Source organism: Cucumis sativus, chromosome 1, assembly GCF_000004075.3.
Source record: "Cucumis sativus cultivar 9930 chromosome 1, Cucumber_9930_V3, whole genome shotgun sequence".
Lineage (NCBI taxonomy): Eukaryota > Viridiplantae > Streptophyta > Magnoliopsida > Cucurbitales > Cucurbitaceae > Cucumis > Cucumis sativus.
The window spans coordinates 1,720,726-1,742,000 of NC_026655.2; the positions used below are offsets into that span (position 1 = coordinate 1,720,726).

At 34.2% G+C, this 21,275-nt stretch overlaps 4 protein-coding genes across 4 annotated transcripts; all 4 read right to left on the bottom strand.

The window, feature by feature from the left end:
* Positions 1 to 161: 161 nt before the first annotated feature.
* Positions 162 to 4,074, bottom strand: LOC101205328 (SNAP25 homologous protein SNAP33). Its single transcript, XM_004138136.3, has 6 exons — positions 3,660 to 4,074; positions 2,292 to 2,880; positions 1,555 to 1,648; positions 1,025 to 1,155; positions 807 to 904; positions 162 to 631 (listed from the first exon to the last, which is right to left on the bottom strand). Exons 2-6 carry the CDS (start codon positions 2,793 to 2,795, stop codon positions 532 to 534), a joined length of 927 nt encoding a protein of 308 aa, XP_004138184.1. The 5' UTR covers positions 2,796 to 2,880; positions 3,660 to 4,074; the 3' UTR covers positions 162 to 531.
* Positions 4,075 to 4,952: 878 nt separating this feature from the next.
* On the bottom strand, positions 4,953 to 8,263 carry LOC101205563 (zinc finger protein 346). The gene is made up of 3 exons (XM_004138137.3): positions 7,747 to 8,263; positions 6,576 to 7,064; positions 4,953 to 5,759 (listed from the first exon to the last, which is right to left on the bottom strand). The coding sequence occupies exons 1-3, from the start codon at positions 8,041 to 8,043 to the stop codon at positions 5,208 to 5,210; spliced, it is 1,338 nt and encodes a 445-aa protein (XP_004138185.2). The 5' UTR covers positions 8,044 to 8,263; the 3' UTR covers positions 4,953 to 5,207.
* Positions 8,264 to 11,371: 3,108 nt separating this feature from the next.
* LOC105436359 (zinc finger protein ZAT1-like) lies at positions 11,372 to 13,659 on the bottom strand. Its single transcript, XM_031880175.1, has one exon. It carries the CDS (start codon positions 13,113 to 13,115, stop codon positions 11,586 to 11,588), a length of 1,530 nt encoding a protein of 509 aa, XP_031736035.1. The 5' UTR covers positions 13,116 to 13,659; the 3' UTR covers positions 11,372 to 11,585.
* Positions 13,660 to 16,666: 3,007 nt separating this feature from the next.
* On the bottom strand, positions 16,667 to 20,745 carry LOC101205795 (hypothetical protein). Its single transcript, XM_004138138.3, has 3 exons — positions 20,045 to 20,745; positions 18,841 to 19,012; positions 16,667 to 18,498 (listed from the first exon to the last, which is right to left on the bottom strand). Exons 2-3 carry the CDS (start codon positions 18,986 to 18,988, stop codon positions 17,084 to 17,086), a joined length of 1,563 nt encoding a protein of 520 aa, XP_004138186.1. The 5' UTR covers positions 18,989 to 19,012; positions 20,045 to 20,745; the 3' UTR covers positions 16,667 to 17,083.
* Between the last annotated feature and the right edge of the window lie 530 nt (positions 20,746 to 21,275).

The following is a 21,275-nucleotide window of genomic DNA, read 5'->3' on the forward strand; positions in this document are numbered from 1 at the left end:
TATGAATCTTGATTAATTCGATAGCTTGTTTTTCTTTCCGATTCGTTTTAATCATTATATTATCAAAATTTTACTTATACTTTCATTTTGATGATTATAATATTAATTTCATTTCGTTTTGGTTAACCATTTCGATCACCTTAAATGAAATAAAGTGAAAATGAGAGGAGATTAAGATGATCACTTTATAAGAGTATCAAAGTAGTCCAAAATGAACATATTTGATCAAAATGAACCAAAGTAAAAGTACAGAGAGATTGGGATTCCAAATGTATTTTTTTCCATTTTGGAATCCATTAAAAACCATAAGAGAATCGTAGAAGAAAAAACATGTAATTTGTCTACAAACTACATAGTGAACCAAACTATTTCACAACTGTTTTGAGGGGAAAAAAAGTAAATGTTTTTGCTTTTGGAGGAAAGTAAGACAGACAGGAAGAGACTGTAAATCAAAAGGAAAGCCATTCCAGTCAAGCATATTACCATCATATTGGTTGATGGTAAAAATGAGACGAGACCTTGCAAAGCGTTCTACTTTCTAAGCAGGTGGCGAGCACGCTGGTTAGCATTATCGACACGAATTGTGACCTCGTTAGCATCATCAAACAAGTGATCCAGAGCTTTATTTTGCCTGAAATAGTAGGATTAATTCACACTAAGTTAAACAAAAATAAAAGAATCAAATAAGAAAATTAGCTTTTGAACTTATTTCATAACGTCCTCATTACTTATTTGTTCTTCTTCTACGCAAAAACAAGAAATTAACGACTCTGGTAAACATATTTTCTAAGACTATAAGACCGTACTTGTCTAGTTCAGATCCCATATCAACAGCCATTTCTTTAAGTTCTCCCAATATGTTGCTCAAATCTGATAGAGCATCGTCTTGTTTCACCTTTTCCACCTGATTAGAAACAAATTTCTTGTTAAATTATTGCAAAAATGCTTCTATTTTGCCCTGAGGTTGGAGACTCAACTCCTACTCATAATGGTTGTATTTAACAAACAGAAAAGAACTACAAACCTCAACTTTCTGAAGTGAGTTTGTTGGCTCAGGATGTGGGGCACGTGAGGACCGTGGGTTTGGTGCTCGACTTAACCCCAATTTCTCCCTTTGCTCCAAATGGTTGCCTTTGCTTATAACAGCATGATCCCCTACAACCAAATCAAGTTTGTTTATCAAATACTATAGTTATTTTTTGATAAACTAATTGGCCATCAACTTAATGCATCTGATTAGTGGGAAAGGTTGCTTCTTGTTCTATAGATTAGGACTTCAATTTAGTTTGGATAATTTAAGATCGTGGTTAGGTTACTCATGGATCGTTTGGTAGTTGTTTATGTTTTTTTCTTTTTTGATTCAAACATAAGTGTTTCATAGGTGTTTCCATTTCTTTTTTTTTTTCATCTTTTATAAACGTCAATAATAGTATAGTTTTACTTATTTATTTGTTTTTAAATGCATAGAAACTATGACATAAAACAAAGAAAAAGAAGTTATAAGAGGTAGTTCTGTTTTTCTTAATTATACTGCCAAAATTTGAAAAATATTACCTTCAAAGATAACAGGGCCTGTTATCTGACGACCTTTCTTTGGCTTCCAAGTCTTAGAGAATATTCCTCCTAAACTTCCTAGAAGTTTCTCACCCTGAAATCAACATCACAAATATTGATGGCAATGCCCAAAAACATTTCAACATCTTTACAAAATGCATCCATAGATGAAGATGGTAATGTTTGGTTTACCGGTTAGACTTGTGTAACTCAAATTGGAAAGTTTGGTTTACCGGTTACACTTGTGTAACTCAAATTGGAATGTTTGGTTTACCGGTTAGTACATAGGTTTCTTTATTCATGGCTTGGTAAATTTCATACAACTCAAACTTTACAGCATATACATACTTTTGACAAACTACGAACCCACAATCTGCAAACCTTTAGGCTTCTTTAACTTAGGCTACCAAAAACCATGAGCCAAATAACCCTCTATGTGATGTCTAAGTTCTTTAGGATGAAATCAAGGTTAGAGGTCAATGAGTCCTAAAACAAGAAAGGAGGTTAAGGAAAGGAAAAGCATCCACTGGTTCTCAGCAAGTCAAGTCAAGTCAAAGCAGGATTATTTTCAATCGTTTAAAAGCAATCTTGATAGGATGAAAAAACCATGCTTAAAAGTGTAAACTAAACATGAATCGAATGATTATTGAACATGAAAAAGTGTTTTTAATCATTTTGAAAACTCTCGAACATGTTATTGATCATGATTTATATAACGGTCACTTCATTCCACATACCCGACTAAGATCGTTGTCAATATCAGCAGTGACCACATGGGTTCGAGTGATTTGCTCGCCCTGTTGGTGCAAGGCAACTAAGGTTTTGGTTGCATCTTCTCTGATATCCTCAGCAATCTTCAGGCAGTTGTTGACTGAGTTAGTTGTCTCCTCAGCCTTATAAACAGCATAACTCTCCAACTCCTCCACTGTTTGATTCTCAATCCCACCTGAGTCCCGGAAATCATTCTTGTATCTGTTTCTTGATGACCATGAATATGAACTTGAAGAAGAAGAATATGAAGATGAGTCAGTCCCTTTCTCAAGATGATCGTCGAAAAGAGCTGACTTGGGATTTGGTGCTGCAGTTGCCTGATGAGAAGAGGTGATTCTTGAGGACTGCTTTTGCTTCTTGTCTAAATTATCATTTGAATTAACTGGGTTTGGACTGGAACGAGCAGAATTGGCAGGTTGGCTTGAGCCGTGCCTACCAACATTTATAGGGGATTTCCTAAAAGGTGACATTTCTGGAAATGCAAATGCTGAATTCAGCTGATCGTTTCGTGACAAGGAGAATGATTCTAATGCTTATAAAGATCAAAATTCCACCCTGGAACCAAGCAAAGAGTCAAACAATTGGTTGAAAAATTCCAAGAAAAAGAAAAATGGATTACACAAATCAGCATAAGAAGATCAAAAGGGTTCTAAAAACACATAATCTGTGGTAATGAAATCAAGTTATTCAGGCAAATACAACTTAAACAGGACATCGTATTTCCAAAAGAAAGCATGACAATTAATCAAACATTAGGCAAGCAAAAACAAACAATGTTCTTGGTGAAGAATTTGATGAAAAAGAAGAATGGATCACACAAATCAGCAAAAGAACATCAGAAGGGTTCTAAAAACTCATAATCTCTGGTAATGAAATCAAGTTAATCAAGCAAATACAACTTAAAGAGGACACCATATTTCCACAAGAAACCATGTCATTTAATCAAACAGTACGCAATCTAAAACCCCGTTCCTGATGAAACATATTCCAAAAACCAAATTCATCTCTGAGATAATCCTGAAATAGCCAGTTCATTAATACCAAACCCCACAACAGACAAATCAATAATAAAACTCCAATTATCCCTTTTCTTTACACAAGCTCAGTTTTCTCTAAAAGCAAGCAGGCATTGGTGAATCAACCAAATCATCAGTTCAGAAATCGCATAGGATTTGACAGAAGAAAAAAAAAAAAGATTATAAGAATCAAAACAATATTAAACTTCTCAAGAAAGCGAGTGGGACATCACTCATTCAATTCAAATAAAACCCACAAGCATTAAGAAATCAATAGAAAACCCAGATAAAATTAGAGAGAAAGGGGCGATCATGTACCTTCAGAATCAAAGAACTAAGACGATCAAGAGTATAATTGATAAACCAGCGAAGACTTGAACTGGGTTTTGAAGGAAAGAAGGGAATTAAAAGAGGGAAAGAGTCAAAGGAAGACCTGGGCCAAAGAATCAGCAGGAATTGGAACAACTTGAGGATTAAGAAGGCTTTTGACAAAACAAAACAATTATGGAAATTGGCGTTAAAGTAGAGGAAGCCTTTGAATAAATTAAACTAATATACCAAAACCAATAAAATATAAGAATTTGAAAGTGATCTTTTTCGAACATACTTCCAAGAAATGGCCTTTTCCTCATTCCCGCCATTGTTGAACCATTCATGATTCAGTTTGATATCAGTTTTTTTATTTTAAACACAGATTCCATACGATTCAAATCACTCCCACGTCAAATATGTATAGTGGCAATATCTCAAGATTTTAATGACATGATTGATGGAAGAAACAAGGCACACTGTTCAAAGTTAAAGGAATTTTAAAAATCAATTTGACGTGAAATTTTAATGAAAAAAAAATCAAATGGACAACTGAATTAAACATCATGAAAACTTCGTCAAAGTTAATTTAGTCTATGTATTTTTTATTATGTTTGATGTTAGTCGTTTATATTTCTGAAAGATTTATTTTACTCTATATTTTTATAAAGAGACCATTCTTGACAATTTCAAAATTGGGAGTTCAAGCATAAGTAAAATGAACTAAAATCGAAAGTGAAGAACAAAATGGTATTATATCTATAGAAGTTCAAACTAACATATGGATTTAAAGGTGTGAGAAAAATGTGATGCATTGTTTAATAGATCATAAGTATTTGCTCTTGTTCTTGCTGTTTTTCTTCCATTAAATTACAAACTTTGAATTGTTCAAACATATCTTAATATCCATAGAACTTCTTCATGAACCCAATCACATAGCAGGAAAATAAAAGTCAAACAAGAAAAAAGTCTGCTAACATGAAAAAAAAAACGAACTTTTTTTTAAAACAAAATGTATTGGAAATCCCCTTCTTTTGACAATTGGTGAATGACGAGTAAGACTTTTTGCCAACTTGGGCTGCATTGAGATTTGGAATATATAAATGGGAAAATCTTTGAAGGGCCAAAACGTGAAGCCAAATTGGAATATGATATAAATATAATATAATTTAGATAGCATTTCTAACGTGAGATCCTTAGATCGAGTTTTGTCTATTTGAAGTTGACAAGTGGTTTTTGCAATTTTCCTAAAAGAAACAATAGAAGGAGATATCTAACTGACCAATTAGCGAAACAATCAGATGTCATCAAATATGTTTTCTTTTAGAAATTAGAAACTTGACCATGAAAACCAAGTACATATATCTACGATGTTTACAACTGCAAAATCACCTGTATGTGATTAGAAATCTATGATATCCCTCTGCCTCCTATCAACAATCTATATATATATAGCTTGACAACTTGAAGTATAAGAAAATACATCACAAAGAGAAGATATGGGAAACATCAGAAAACAAATACACAGTGATTTGGTTGCGAAAACCACCAAAGAAACTAATTTGGAAGTGCAGTTATTAATGGAGGAACTACCATTGACATTCCAGAAACACCTTGTTTCTTCATCATGGTAGCGTGCTTCTGACCAGCCAGATGAGAATCAAACACTGTCTGGCTGTTGCAAACCACATTGCAAATGGTGCAGGTTCTGACAGAATTTGCTGCTGAACCGCTTTTGACAATCTTACGTTTCTTTGTCTCCAGTTCTTCTGGTGTTTGAGTTGAACTCGTTTGTGTTTTCTGTATACCATCACTACTTGGGTTGTTGGCAGCCGGGTTTTCCATTGGTCCGATAACTGGAACCGTTGCCAATTGTGGAGTGCTTGAAGTACTGACATCACTCGTTCCTTTTTTGACTTTTTCTACATTCTTCAAGTGTTTCTTTCCTGATAAGTGCACGGCATAGATTTCATTGCTGTTACAGCTGATCTTGCAAACCTCACACCAGGCGGACTGAACAACCTTGTTCTTTTTCAGTTTCTTCTTCAAGTTGCCATCGTATTGAGGGCCAATAGCAGTAACATAGGGAACTTGGGATGTTAAGGCAGCCTTTTCATCAAGAAAGTTGAAGTTTTAATAAAGAGATATGTGGCCAGACAGCAACAGCTTTAGACGAGTTTTAATCTCCATAGCTATATTAAATCCATATTATCTTGGGTGCAATGCAAACTATTTAGCTAATCCCACCAAAGCTCATGGTATTCCCTTGACAACAACCAGAAGAATAGCAGTAGGTTTTTATTATACAGTAAATTAGATTTGGTGATAAGTAGATTGCTATGCACTAAACAACTACATACTCTCCAGAACTTAAAGAAGCGCTCATCATCACTGAGAGTTGACGACTCAATGCACAGAGGAACAATATTTCATAACTCAAACCCCTAATTGAAGAGACATCTGCCAACTACAATGATCAGAAGGCTGTAACAGAAGCCCCATGAAAATGGACAGTGATTTCTATTTCATGCTTTCTTTGCCATTAAATAATGCATTCATATTTTTATATATATATTTTTTATAGAAACAACTTTCTTTGAGAAAAAACAAAAGAATACAATACCAAAAAAAAGAGACCCACTAAAGGAAGGGGATCCAACTAATAAGATTAATGTTTCCTAGCAAATAGTTACAAAAAAGCTTCGAAACCGAAACCCAAAGGAACACATGAAATCTCACTAAAAATCAAATCTCAGTAGGGTCACTATCCTTCCCTCTAAAAACTCTATCATTTCATGCATTCATATTTATATTGATAGGAATAAATAAAAGTAAATAGGTATTCAAAGAAAAACAATCAAGAAAAAGAAAATGCTGACAAGCGTACAACAGTTTAGACTAGCCTGAAAAGCCAGTGTAACTCACCTGAGCTGCGTGCTTTTTCCCACTCGTATGTTTATCAAAAACCTCTTGACTAGTGCAAACAATGTTGCATACAGTACAAACCCTCGTACAATCAGCTTTCATACTGGTATCTATAAGTTTACGCTTCTTTGACTTCAGACCTTTACGTGCAGCAGGCACATCCGCAGTCACCTGTGCCACTTGTCCACTAACGTTGCCCATTTGGTTAAGCACAATTGTGTTACCATCAGACGGAGTACTGCTAGTCAGGGAACTGTTCGGTACTTCCAAATTCTTCTTGTGTTTCCTTCCCATTACATGTTTATCAAAAACATCTTTACTGTTGCAGTCAATTTTGCAAACTTCACATCGAACTGGTTGGGTGAACTTGGTCTTCACATGTTTCGTCCTAGTGGCATTGTATGCCAAGGATTGAGTTGGCCAATTTCCATTCAGTAAAGAATTAGAACTCGTGGAAGCTATTTGATTCTCAAGCAAAGACTTGAATGCCTACACAAAAAGACAAAATTTTAAAAAGATTGCTCAAGCATGACATAAAGCTATATAACTTCCGCAAAATCTGTGGTAGAAAAAGTTCTATGTTCGTTCAAGCAATTGAGATCAGACTAGACGCATAAATAAGATCCATTATCTCATCACTTATGTTATGTTTGAGAATAGTCTTTTGAATTCAACAATGTGGGGATGGAAATCGTACATAGATTTTTTTTTTTCCTAACAAGCTCAACTTAGCTTTTGACCATGACCAAAAGCACTTCTGAACTTTTCCAGGCATTTGAGTTTAGACCATATGCATAAACAAGATACATCATCACAACCTAACACTACTTTTATGGCCAAAATTATGGAAAAAATAATCTCCACTCTAAATTTTCAAAAGAACTTTGAAAGGAACAAACAAAAGTCAAAAGCACCAAACTAAGTGTGTAGAACGAAATATCAAAATGATTTGGTATCACACATTTTCTTTACTAACTACAGGATGGCGTGTGCGAATGGGGGAACGCAATTCGCAGAATAACTGACTAATCTCATGCACACAAATTTCCACAAAAATCAAACAACAAACAACAACAAAGAACTGACCTCAGCCTCAAACAATCCAAGCTAGAAAATCCACATGTAGAACAGAAATTGAAACAGACAAAAATAAAAGAACAAAAAAACTCACAAATCCTGCGGCGTCGAGCTGCGGAAGGACCCAAGTATGAGAAGCAAGAGATGGGTCAGCATAAAATTGGGGTTGAGGTTCCAATCCAACATAGGTGGAGGTTAATACGGTGGAATTGGAATAAGGGTCGGTGCCGGGAGGGTGAAGGCCGGGCTCAGAAGGGACGGCGGGAGGTAAAACAGGCTGAGGAAAAGGATGAAAAGAAGAAGGGTTAGCGTTCACAATGTGAGGGTGAGGAGGGAAATAGAGAGGGACGGAAGAAGGAGGTGGAGGTTGTTGCTGATGATGATAAAACATTAGGAAAACGAAGCTGAAATTCAGTTTAGGATCGGAATCAAGTTCCCTCCAATAACACGGTGGAGATCGGAAATGGAACCGCGCCTGGTGACCGGCAGATTTTGCATAGCAATCCTTGATTGTGGACTATGGAGCTAGCTGATAAGAGAAAGGCCTCGCCAAATTCTTGGGCCTTCCGCCATGATTGATCACCTTGGGCTCAAACAACAATGCTTCCCTTTTCGCGACCTGCAAATATACTAATTATTATTCAAAGTTCTAGGGTTAAACAAAATGTAAGACATTTCAAAAAATAGTAAAATAAATTAAAATAAATTTTGATATCGTAAATATTTTATTAAATTTGCTTTTTTTTTTTTTTTTTGACAATTTTCTATAAAAAAATTGAGCGCAAATATTTGGTTAATTCTTCTATTTTCGACGATTTCTTAAAGCTTTATTTATTTATGCATTAATATATGTGACTACACTAGTTTATTCTATCTCTAACTTTTTTTCTATTTTAATCGGATAGTTAAGGTGATCATTAGTAATCATAATCAATTTTTTTATTTACAAAACTGCTATCGACCCGATCATAGTCGGTTAACAAAGTGTTCAAATTGACTTTGACATTGAATAAGGGTCAATAGTTCGATCGTTTTGTTGGGTCGGGTCGAGGCGATTTAACCGTTACAAATACTTTTTGAAAACACTGGATTTGAAAATTTCCAAAACCAACTCCTCTCGTTTTTAAGAAACAAACTTTTGTAAATATAATAATCAAATTCAAAATAAAATTTTCATATTAACTTATATGCATTTCTAACTATTTGAGATCCAGACTATTTATAAATATAGAATAACGTAAAAAAGTTATAAAATTTATTAATGATAGAACGTATCATTAATAAAAGTTCTTACACGATAGACCATTGGTTGATAAGAGTATATTATCAAATTTATGAATACCTAAAAGTGTAAGCAATTACCAAAATTTAAAAGTAATTATCATAGTTTTCTTTTTCAATCACAATTTAATTAAAGACAATACATTCAAATAAATTTATTGCAAGTTACAATATAGCTATAACTTTGAATTACATTCAAAAGAAATTTTTGTCTAAGCATTTATGAGTATACTAAATGAGAATTTTAAAATAATTAAAAATATGAAAGCCAACATGTTATTTTAAAAATTCAAAAGTCAAATAAATCATAATTAAACTAAACATACAAAACTAGAATAAAGAAAAAAATTACAAGAAAATAAGTTTATTATTTTGAATTTTAAAAAGAACCTTTTTTTATTATTATTATTATTTTGTTAATTGTTTGACTAGTAAACTTATACCAAAGTTTTGTTTCTCTAAGTTAATTAATACTTTTCAAGTAATTAATTGTTGTTACATGTAATAAAAAATAAATTAAGTACAATTGAAGAATTAAAAGATATGATTATTAGTCAAACAATGCTCCAAACAAATGAAGATTAAAAAAAGTAAATACAAATTGGAATTTTAATACAATTTATGAGAATGAAATGTAACCAAAGAATGAATAATTTTAGGTTAAAACTCAAATATCATAAATAGAATACAATTTCTAGATCCGATAATAAAAATTTGAAATAGAAGCTTAACTGAATTGCACGATATTTTATTGTGGAGATTAAAATTTTCATACTTCTAAAAATATCTACAAATATAGTAAAGTATCATAATCTATCACCACACGATAAAGTTGATAATGTCTATCGGTATACTGGTAGACAATTTATGTATAGGTATCGTTAATCGAATAAAAAAATTATTTTCGTTAATTATCTTTTATTTATTAGAAAGAAGGGAAGCGTGGCGATTGGGGCCAAATTGTTTGGTTGAATGCTTGACAACCCCATTAATTAGGGTCACTCATGCAACTAACTCAATGCTTATAATTCCATTTTACTATAATACTCCTTTTGCTTTTTAGTACTTTTTCCATTTCTAATCTACTTTCTTTACTCTTACTATTTTCACAACTTTATTTAAAACAAATACAAATTTTGTGTTAATCTAAGTAATCGTTTTGTTTGTTTGTTTTTGAAAATTAACCGTATTTTCTTTCTTACTCTTACGATGGTTTGAGTTTTAAAATTGTAGCTAACAAAGTTTGGAAATCAAGAGGGGAGTGAGATTTATAGGCTTGATTTTCAAAAATAAAAAATAAGAAACTTTGTCGAACAATGCCTTGGTCTTCGAATTTTAAGAAGCTTAATAAATATATTGAAACTTTTTGGATTATTATTGCTTGTCTTTTTATTAACATTTTGGTTAAATTACACAATTTGTTTCTAAACTTTTAGTTATTGTGTTTATTTAGTCTTTAATCGTGTATCATCACTGGTTCCTAACATAAACTTTTAATTATGTTAGGTAGGGCAAGGACCTCTCCCTTTCGATTCAAACTAATTGACTACAAAATCGAAATCGACTGACTTTCTCACTTCCTTCGACCGACTGACTTTGTTTGAGTCGGTTTGGCTCGATCTATTATTCTCACTCCTAATGAATATATTAAACACATAATTGAAAGTTTTGAGACCATAATAAAAAATTTGAAAGTTCAAGCACTATACATACATACATATATATACCGACTTAAAAACTCAAAGAACTAAACTTGTCGTTAGACCTAACACTAATAACAACAAGTTGATGCGGTATACCTATCACATTACGCCAACTCGAACACGTCATGTCAAAGTTAACACAAGAGGGTCTAAATAGAAGCATATTTGCCTAAGTTGAAAAGTTAAATTTATAGTTTAATAAGAAAATATTCTTTTAGAGAAGTGGTCCTCTTTCAAAAAGATTAAAATGAGGCATTTTTTTTTTCTTTTGTAGAGAGCATAGTATGATATTATTGGCAACACCACTTGCATTTGAATAGAAAGTGAGAAAGAGAAGGGAAAGGAAGAAGGGTGGAAGTGAGATGGCTTTGTCATTGTTTTTGGTAGGTGACTAAACAACCACTTTGAACTCACATGCCATCTTTAAGTTGTATCTTAAATCTTGCTTTTAATCCTCTCTTCATCACTTTCTTATACCTATCCCATTTTTCAAGGCATCACTCATTTCTCTTTGATCCCAAGGTAAAATAATCACCTTCTATCAACAAAATCCCTTGTGATGAGATACCAAATTCTTTTTATATATATATATAATAAACAACTAAAGTGAGTTTACTCGGTAAGCGTCGTGATCTTCTTTATCTAACACAATGTTATATTAAAGAAGTTTGATCATTAACTAGCTTAGTTCAAGGGTAATTAAATGGTATTAGATCGGACGGTGGATGAACTCAATAAAAAGAAATACATAGTACACATTTTCTTATTAAACTAGAAGAACCAAAAGAAAAACAAAGATGCAAATTTGGAAGCATTAATGGAGGGATCTTCAACCAAAATGTAAAGAATCAATGAAATGAAATGGTACCCAGAAAGTATTGACTATACAAATCATGTAAATCTTTCTCTGTTTTTTTGTTTAAAGAAAAGAAGAAAAAAGTATTCTAAGTTAGATATGAAATCCCACATTCACAAGAGCTTCATGTTTGTGTTCATTAGCAGCAACCCACCATGGATTTAATGACGCTAAATTGTGGTCCTTGCTTTCTCTTTCAACAGGTTCTGGAGGAAGATTCAGGTCCAGAAACCTCCTAATTTCTGGGACTTGCTTTTGAATTTGAATTGTTTCTCTGTTTTTAGTTTCTGATCCATTCATCAAATGCGATCTTTTATGCCCACCAAGTGCTTGTCCTGATGCAAACACTTTTTCGCAAATTGGGCATTTATGTTTGCTGTTTTTTTCGATTCGCCCGCCATTGTTGATCCCTTTCGAACCTTTGCTTTCAGCTTTTGGGTTTGCAGAAATGGCCATTTCTCCACTGCTTTCACTTCCTATTTCTTCTTCTTCTTCGTCTTCTTCTTCTTCTTCTTCTTCTTCGTCTTCCATGGGTGATTCAATGAAACAACCCTTTAACTTCTTGTGACTTGCTCTATGCCCACCTAGTGCTTGATATGAATCAAAGATCTTATTGCAAATATCACACTCAAATTTGCTTCTCTTTTTGGGTTTCTTGCAGATTTTTGAATCCCAAAACTCTGCTAATGTCTTTTTTGGGGATTTGAAGAACATATCAGAGCTGAATCTACCTTGATTTTGTTCATTTTTCTTGAGGGAAGATTTAGATCCAGCTCTTTGATTTAGCTGAGATTTCTTGATCATCGTTGATCCAGCTCTTTCCTCTGATTGTTTCACTTCAAATTCCATTTTCTTTCCCTTGAGTTTGTTTGATTTCACTAACTCACAGCCATTAGAGACAGAAGTTTTGCTCTCAACAACAGATGGAGCTTCAAGGAACTTTGAATTGTTATCTGAAGACTCAGCTGGTGAATTGAAACCAACCCAATTTCCCATATCCATGGAAAGTAACATCAAGGAAATTGCAACTTCTTGTTCTTGCTCTATATCAGAAACAGATGAAGAATTTGTGGCAAAAGAGAAAGAAGTTGTTGAATTTCCAGTGCCCATTTGGTTGGACGTTCTTCTTCTCCTTGATCTCTTTCTCTTGTTGTTAGGAACTTCATTTTCATTATCAGATTGGATATCCATTACCATCTTCTGTTTGGCATCTGTAATATGAGAATCTGGTTCTTCCACTTCTTCTTGACTACTGGAAAAAACTACTCCTCTTTCAGAATGGCACTTCATATGACCAAACAAAGCCTTCCATGATTGAAACCCTTTACCACATTCCCTACAAAACTTGTCTTGCAGTGATGATTCTTCACTTAAAAACTCAAGTTTCTGAGTCTTTTTTGGATTCTTTCTAAGACCATAACCAAAATCTATCTCCTCCTCCATGTTTGACAAGCTTCCACCACTGTAATTACAAAGTTGAAGGCTTGTTCTACTATGTTTCTCATCATTATCAGCTAAATTATTGGTCAAGTGAGACCTCATATGACCTCCCAAGGATCTCCCACAAGCAAAACTCTTATTACAGAGCTTGCAAACATGTCTTGATATTAAATTAGCTTCCATTGACGAGAAAGCCTTTCAACCAGAAGAGAGAAAAAAACACCAAAGGAAGAGATGAAAAAGTTAATGAAACTTCAAAATCAATCCAAGAACTTGAATTGATGCTGCAATTCTTGATCTCATAACACTAAATACAAGATCCAATACACAATGAAAACAGAAAAACAAACCGAACCCAGATCAGAATATCAATCCAGTCTCCTCTAGATCATATAAAGACCTTTTTATTCCAACTGACCACTAAGAACCCACCTCAGAAATGGAGGAAGAACAAGATCTGAAGCCAGAAAAGTGGAAAAAAAGAAGACCCAGTAAACATTCTTACCAGCTCTTTCTCTCTTTTTTGAGTTGTTGAATTGAAGTATAGAGAGAAAGAGATTTAAAATAAGAAAGAATTGGGAAGTGTGATCTGTAACCACTGATACTAATAATAGCAATAGAAGAAAGCAAAGGGAAATGAGGAAGTAATTAAGCAAAGCTTGTGAGAGTTTCTCTATGGTTTTAAGAGTCTTAGCTTGACTATATTTAGAGGAGAAATCCATGCAAAGAGAAGAGAAGGGTTAAAAGAGAAGAGAAAGCAGCACGTGTATTTAACTGAGAGTTCTACGCTTTCCTCCAAATCTAACGGTTGAGATTGTCGGAAGCGATCATCCCCATGGCCCATGATGGTTTGAAGAACCTACTCAAAACCTAACTGCCATACTAAAAAAACTATTCCTTTCTTAAGGAATTTCCCACCTCTCTATCACTCTGTTCCTCAAGTCCCCTTTCCACTTTCATCTTCTTGTTATGCTTTTTCTACTTTCTTTCTTCATTTTTCCCCCCAAAGTTCCCATTTTGTTACATGTTTGTTCTTTGTTTATTGTTTGGACCCTCCCTCCCCACTCCCACTTTGGATCTCTTGGTTCTCTTCTAACCTAATCACTGCCTTTCTTTTTTTCTTTTTTTGGATGGCTCAAGTTTATTACGGTGAAAAACAACGAAGACTAACATTTTGCAATATGAGTGAGCATGATAGACTGAAAAACCGACAAAAAGAAGTCAATCGTTTTCGAAAGGTTTTAAAATGTATTTTTAAATATTAAACCAACCTGACCTTGACCCGACCCGACAAAACTGCAACCCTTAGTCATCGATGTCAAGGTTGGTTTGAACATTTATTAAACCGACTATGATCGGTTCGGTCGCGATTTTGTCAAAAAAAACTACTCTGATCGACCAATTATCACCTCTATGTAGCAAATCACATATCAACGTTAAATTCTTTTTAGAGCTTATTCGTGGTAGCATATTAGCACTCATCACAAGTTCACGAGGCATGTTACTAGAAGGAGTGACCTTTATTTTATTTTCGTCTTCTATCCTTTCAAAACCCATATGTTGGGCACTGATCGACTAATAGTTTTGAAATGCTCTTCCACTTAGTGAAGCTTTTTTTTAACTCATTAACGAGTCAGTAAACTTTTCACTCTTCAGGGGTCGATTTGCTCTCATTTTTTTAACATCACCTAAAAGTTTTATAGAATATAAATTCTTGAACATTATTAAGATTTCACATTACTATAACGGTTTTCAAACATCAAAACACACTAGAATCTCAATTCATAAAAGTGAGATCGAAAAACAATTTGACATTTGGTCATTACTTTGTGACATAAACATTTCATTATTTTTGAAATCCATATCATTATATTAAGTTAAATTTGGTTTAACCATACAAAAATCTCTTTATGTAATCTCTTTTCCTTCTTAATATCTTTCTTTCTTGAAGGTAGACGTGTTAATAAATTGGTACATGTACATCCTATCCTCTTTAATTAATTTATTTAATAGGATCTACTAAACCGTCTTGTGAGCAATTAATCATCGACAAACATAAATCTTTTTGAAAAACCAACTTAGATAAAATTAGAAGAATTTACCTTTCAATCTAAAATAACTTTTTGAATTCAATAACTCATTCCAAACAAACCCTAAATCTAAATCTAGTTGATTTCTCAAATTGGCTTTGCTATTTTTTTTTGTTTTGTTTTTTTAGAGAAAAAGATTGATTCTTAGCTTTAAAAAAAAAAGAATGTTGAAAAGAGGAAGGTAAAAAATGGAATAAGAGTGGAAATGCAGTGCCTGCCGGCCTAAGTAGGCAATTTAAACACAAAAGTTAATGGAATGTGAAAGAAAAGGTTAATGAATTGATTAGGACTACTAATCACATGTCAACTATGATTAAGGAGCACCTTCCATTTGGTTGTTCCCTTCTTCCCAACACTTCAGTACAATTTTTAGCTGTGACTTGTCTGTAATTGCCTTCCATTTTCTGCTTTGTTTTTTCCCTCCTAAAATGTGTCAGACACTAAGTATTCTTTTTAATTAATTACAATATACATACACATATATAAATACCTTTTAACTTTCTTTTGGAATTAAATAAAACATACATAATCTATGTTTAATCTTAGGCAACATGTGCAATGTTTCCCAATCAAATCCAATCCACTTTCATTCTCTAAGAAATAAGAAAACAAACGGTAGTAATTTCTAAAATCTAAGACCCGTCTCATAACCCACTTGGATTTTGGCTTCTAGTTTTGAAGAAAACAACTCCTGGAAAATTGTTTGATCAAAGGAATGTTACTGAACAATCTAAAAAGGGTCATGGCTTAGTCTTTACCGTCATGAGTACGGTCAATTACTTGGTGAATTAGACCTAATCCTATTAGTCGTGTTGAAGGGAGAGAGAGGAATTGGATGGATCTAATGGAAGCACGTGGAAGTCACTCGTGCCAGTATAAATAGTGAATGGTTTGACCAAAAGACTACAAATTTAAAAAAAAAAAATGAAGAAATGGGGGAACTTGGAAGCACGTATGAAGAAGAAGAAGAAGATGAGATGATAATTGGATCGCATCTTTTTTCCATATGGTGCGGGCTATTGTCTGTGCAAGGACTTGACTTGTAAGTGAGGATTCAATAGAGCTTCTAACTAAAAGTGATTTACTCAATTTTTTAAAAGTAGAACACTTTATATAGAGCAGAGACTGTCCTCTTTCTCTCTCCAACAAAGCCTTGTAATATATAACAAGAATGGAGGATAAGATGCTCTCTGCCAATGCCTTTATGCTTTCCCCAACCTCCTCTCCTATTCTTGACTCCTATTTTTCACCACCCATAAGATTCTTAAAACTGCTTTGGAATTGGAAAAATCCACATTGGGTTTAGGTTTTTCAATATCTAATGCAAATAAACAAACTATACATTAAAGCAAATTCAAGGAAACCAGTGTGACAACCCAACAACGATAGACAATGAATTATGCTAAACTTTATGACTCCAACCATGATGCACAAACCAATATGAAATAGTTTGCTGTCACTTTCAGCACTAAAAGAAATAGGGGGTTCCAAAAGAAGCATCAACAGAGTAATAAAAACAACATAGTGCAGAAGCAATGAAAGCAAATGATTACAGTTGGATCGCTAAGAGCCAATGATCCACACAGAATTGCGAAGTCGGACCGTTTAAGAATGTAAAGACAAAAAAAATTAGACATACGAGAATTCCGACTGCATTTTGCAGAAATTTTGACATTTTAACCATTATGTATCAATAATAATTCATGTTCACGGATGATATATACAGATAATAAAGCTAATAAAAAAATGGGTGAGCAAAAACTCACTATTTTCTTCTGCACAAGAGAGAGGTAAGAGATGAGTCCAATTACTTTTCATTTATGATCAAGAGATGACATTCTTGGAGGAAAACCAATTGCGTTTCAAGTATACCATCTCTCCTTACAGGAAATGTAGCCGTCCATATTGGCTTGATGAAAAAGTAAAATTGCAACTCTTCCTATCCGCTATTTATATGCAGGAGAAAATTTTTGGGTGATTGACCCTCATGAGAGTAAAAAGAAAGGATTTATTTTTCCCATTTCAATTTACCATTCATGATTATGATAACTCGAGCTGCAACTAACTCAAGCTCTTCCCATCCCTTGCCTTGTAGTTACTTGAATCGTCTCCAAAAACTTCTTCAATCATACTGCTAGTTGGCAAGAAGTCAACTTCACTTTTGGAACAAGTCAAGTATCCAACGTCCCACACTTTAGCATCGCAATGCTCCTGAACTGATGATGGCTCATGACCAAGACCAACGCCATTGTTTGGCCCCGTAAAGCTACTTAGCCATTGATCGCAATGCTCCGTCTTGGCTGGAAGTACTTGGGTTGCTGGACATGTGTCAGATGATGTGCAAGAATCGTCTTGAACTTCGTGATCTCCTCCCCTTTCATCATGGGGAATTTTTTCCTGAAGCGTGGGACTGGAGCCACAATTATTAAAACAATTACCAATTCCCCCACTTTCATCATCATCAAATCTTTCATCAGCAATATCCTCGTCATACTCTTGCAATTCATCTTCCCTGCTACGATCAAAACAAGATCCAATATCATGTAGTGGTGATTCAACAACAGAGTCGTCATCCTCTTCTGTCATTCCAGGTTCATTATCACCATAATCATCAGTTCCTGGCCACTCATCATTGTCACTATCAATGTTTAATGAGTCACATCTGTTCTGCTCTGCTCGCCTTCGAAGCATAAAGACGTTGAAGTAATAGCTAACAATCTCCCTTTTAGATTTGGAAGCAAACACAACAGAAAGATCACTCCAGAAGTTTTTCCCCATTGAAACTGGATTGGAAAAGACAACCTCATAAAACAATCGTTCTTCTTCTTCACTCCATTTCTGCGCTAGTTGCTCTCCCATTTCAGAAAACCCAAGATCCGCAAACCTATCTGGTCCAATAGAACTTTTAAGCTGCTCTCTTGCTTCTGCAATGTGCGTACTAACACATCCGACAGACCCACAATCCTCACAGCTGCAAGCTGCTCTTCCACTCCCAACTTCTTGACCACTACTGATGGATGAATCCACGTCTGGCATTGGAATAACGCATGTACCAGTCAACCTCTTCTCATATTCGTCACCTGTAAAATTAGACTTTGAATCTGACCCAGGCGCATGTAAAATAACATCCACCTCCCGTGGTCTCCACGGTGGGACAATAGCTTGATGCTCAGGACCAATGGAAACAGATTTTTGAGGAGCGTGGTCCAACAGTAGAGAGTATATTTCTTCACAGTACGTCAGTATTCTTCGCTGATGATTTACAGGGTTAAAAAAATCTGAGGAAATAGAATAATGTGGAGGAGATTTAGATGGGGAACCCTCTTCAAGGGTCTTATTGTTGTTCGTGCCAGAGGAGAAAGATAAGCAATGAGGAACACTAGTATCGAAGTCATCACTGCTACCATGAGGCTCTGAAAAAACTCCACTTGAATGCTTTTCGTCACTTTCTGTATCGTTCTTTTGAAATTCATCCCCTAACAATCATAATGGAAAATAAAATTGCCATCAGAATAGTCCAGACAACTCTAACTGGAAAACCAAAAAAAATGTTTAGCAGCTAAAACAGACGAAACTTGCATAAAATAATTGACCCAAATAAATTTATCTATCACTTCCCAAATTGTTCGAAATGAAAACCAATACTAACTGAATCATTGATTAGAATCTTTGAACTCCATTTACAGTTTAATGTACCGGACAACTGGATACAAAAATAAATATTTACCATCCTGCAAGATAGCAAGTTTTACAAACTACTAGCCTATGACATTTATTAAAACCTTCAACATGACATAATATTGTGGCCAAACCCGCACCTAGACCATAATGATATTGTAGAGAATCTTCTGGGATAACAGATTCTGAAAATGACAATATTTGATTGCTTTGTTCAACCACTTGTTTCAAGCGCTTGGAAGAGATCTCCAGTGGCTCTCCATCATCAAAAGGCTGTTTCTGCACCATTTTGAAAGTACCACCAATTGTGATCTGAGAAGGAAAAAAAATGTTATAAAAGATGCCAGAAATCCCATCAACAAATAAAGAAACAGACTGAGGCAAAATCCAAAAACAGACATTACATCAATCATACAAGTAGAAAGCGGGGAAACACAGTATCTTCCACACATACACAGTTTCTTTAAACCCAAAGCATTCTAGAGAAAATAAATGCCAAAAACTATGAAATGGTCTTAACCAAATACTTGCACTGACTTTCAAACAAAAGCACCTTGAATTCCCTAACAAAGAAGATAAGTAGTTTATCAATCACTTAATTTATATGAAAAACTATAGCCAGGTAGAGTTAATTTTTCTTTACTAAATTTCTTAGAGAACATTATCAAAAACTTCTATCACAATGGGAGTGCATGTGTGTGTATGACTGACATACTCATCCACGTTCGTACTACCTTGGATATCCTATTAATAATAGCAAGTTCTATTATAGTATCAAACCAAACAAAGTGGCTTAGCCAAGTTACCCATGCATGCTTAAATCAATTCTAAAACTAGACATGCAAACGCACAACTAGAATATGAATAATTCATACTTTGAAAGAAACAAGAGTGTCCAATGTACTTGGCTTGGTTATAGTCTTATTCTACCTACTAAGGAACAAAGAATATTCTTCTAAAGCAATACTCAAAGGAACATGCGACCTGAAAGAGTCCATTATCCAACTGAATACCAATGAAGAGAGAATGAAGGTAATAAGAGTATATTATACTAGAAAAATGTTTAGTTCTAGGCTTCTAGAGATGTCATCAGCATAAAACAACAGCATGCTTTAATTCTTGGTCGGGTTTTAGAGTATCCTACGGGGAAGGGCATAAAGGTAAATATGCACCGTTATAACAGAGGGGCCCGACTTTACTTAATTGAAAAAAAAAATACAAAAATAAAAATTGAAGAACCATAATCGAAAGGGCTAAAATAAATTAAAAAATTATTGCTAGATGTATTCATCGAATAAACATCAAAAATTAAACCCTAAAAATTAAGAACCATTTGCTTTATACCTCTAAAACAGTCGTCGTATCAACGGACGATTCAGACAAACAGAGCTCGGATATACAGGTAATTGGCCGAAGAATTGCGATTATTCCAAGAAAATTGAATTACCCCCAATTTATTTTTGTCAAAATAAAATAATATCCCTAAAAGGCAGAAACCCTAACCCTAGATTTCGCTTACGCACCAAAATCACAAAATCAAAGAAATCGAGAACAGCGATTTACGATAAATTGATGAAACAAACGACCCCAGGAAAAGAACGAAAAAAAATCCCAGATCTAAGTCCGTCAAATGATTAAAAATAATTTACAAAAATTTCAGAAAAATCGAAAACAAAAAGCCAAAACCAGAACAGGAATCGGAAAGAACAGATCTCCGATTAGCCGCAAGGATCGGCGATTCGATGAAGAGGTACGACGAAAAACGTAAAAAGAAGAGGAAAACGGCCAAAATCGGGATGGATGGGAAGAGGAAGACGAGAGGTAAACAGATCTAATAAAGAAAAACAGATCGAAGCGTCGGATAGAGAAGGATTTGGGGAAAAAGAATAAAAAGGTGAGAATGGAAAAGAGGCGGCGGCGATTTGACGATGACCAAAACTAGGGTTTGGTTTTTGTTAGAAGAAGGTTATCCGAAAATCGAATATAACTAAAAGAGGCACGAATCTTTAAGGAATTACGGATAAAGCCCCTTCTTTGTTAGGGGCTGAGGGACGTGGAGGAAATTGATATATATGTGAAATACAATCGCACAACGTGGTATTCATTTGAGTTTTAATCCAACGCTCCCGATTACCCACACGTGGCATCCTCTCCTTCCTCGTCCTAAGTCTCTTTGACTTCTTTTTTACTTTTATTTATATATATATATTTTTTTTTAATATGTCTCCGTGGTTGGTTTTACTTTTTTTTATTATAATGTATAGTAAAATTAAATTTAAAAATCACTTTTACTCGGTAGGCTTTCGTGGAAGTAACGAGTCTCTAGACTTTGGTTTATAACGATTTAATTTTTTAATTTTTTATTTTGTAACAATTTAATCTTTGAATTTTGTTATTGTTCTTGTGTTTTAAACTTTTTGAATGATTTAGTATCTATTGTAAAAATTAGTGTGAAAGATATAACGAGATTTCTTGTATAAATAAACCAATAGATTAATTAGAGATTTGATAATTTTATAAAATGCAAAGTTAAGTTGTAAAATAATAAATTTGACACCAATTTTTTTTATGAGTT

Bases quoted from the DNA above. Each gene is read 5' to 3' on its own strand.
- LOC101205563 (XM_004138137.3), bottom strand. From the start codon at position 8,043: ATGTTTTATCATCATCAGCAACAACCTCCACCTCCTTCTTCCGTCCCT. The intron at 7,065-7,746 runs GTGAGTTTTTTT...CTTTTTGTGTAG, and splicing joins AGCTCGACGCCGCAGGATTT to GCATTCAAGTCTTTGCTTGA. The intron at 5,760-6,575 runs GTGAGTTACACT...CTTGATGAAAAG, and splicing joins GGAAAAAGCACGCAGCTCAG to GCTGCCTTAACATCCCAAGT.
- LOC101205795 (XM_004138138.3), bottom strand. From the start codon at position 18,988: ATGGTGCAGAAACAGCCTTTTGATGATGGAGAGCCACTGGAGATCTCT. The intron at 18,499-18,840 runs GTGCGGGTTTGG...TATGATTGTTAG, and splicing joins ACAATATCATTATGGTCTAG to GGGATGAATTTCAAAAGAAC.
- LOC105436359 (XM_031880175.1), bottom strand. From the start codon at position 13,115: ATGGAAGCTAATTTAATATCAAGACATGTTTGCAAGCTCTGTAATAAG.
- LOC101205328 (XM_004138136.3), bottom strand. From the start codon at position 2,795: ATGTCACCTTTTAGGAAATCCCCTATAAATGTTGGTAGGCACGGCTCA. The intron at 1,649-2,291 runs GTATGTGGAATG...TGTTGATTTCAG, and splicing joins TTGACAACGATCTTAGTCGG to GGTGAGAAACTTCTAGGAAG. The intron at 1,156-1,554 runs GTAATATTTTTC...ATTTGGTTGTAG, and splicing joins AGGCCCTGTTATCTTTGAAG to GGGATCATGCTGTTATAAGC.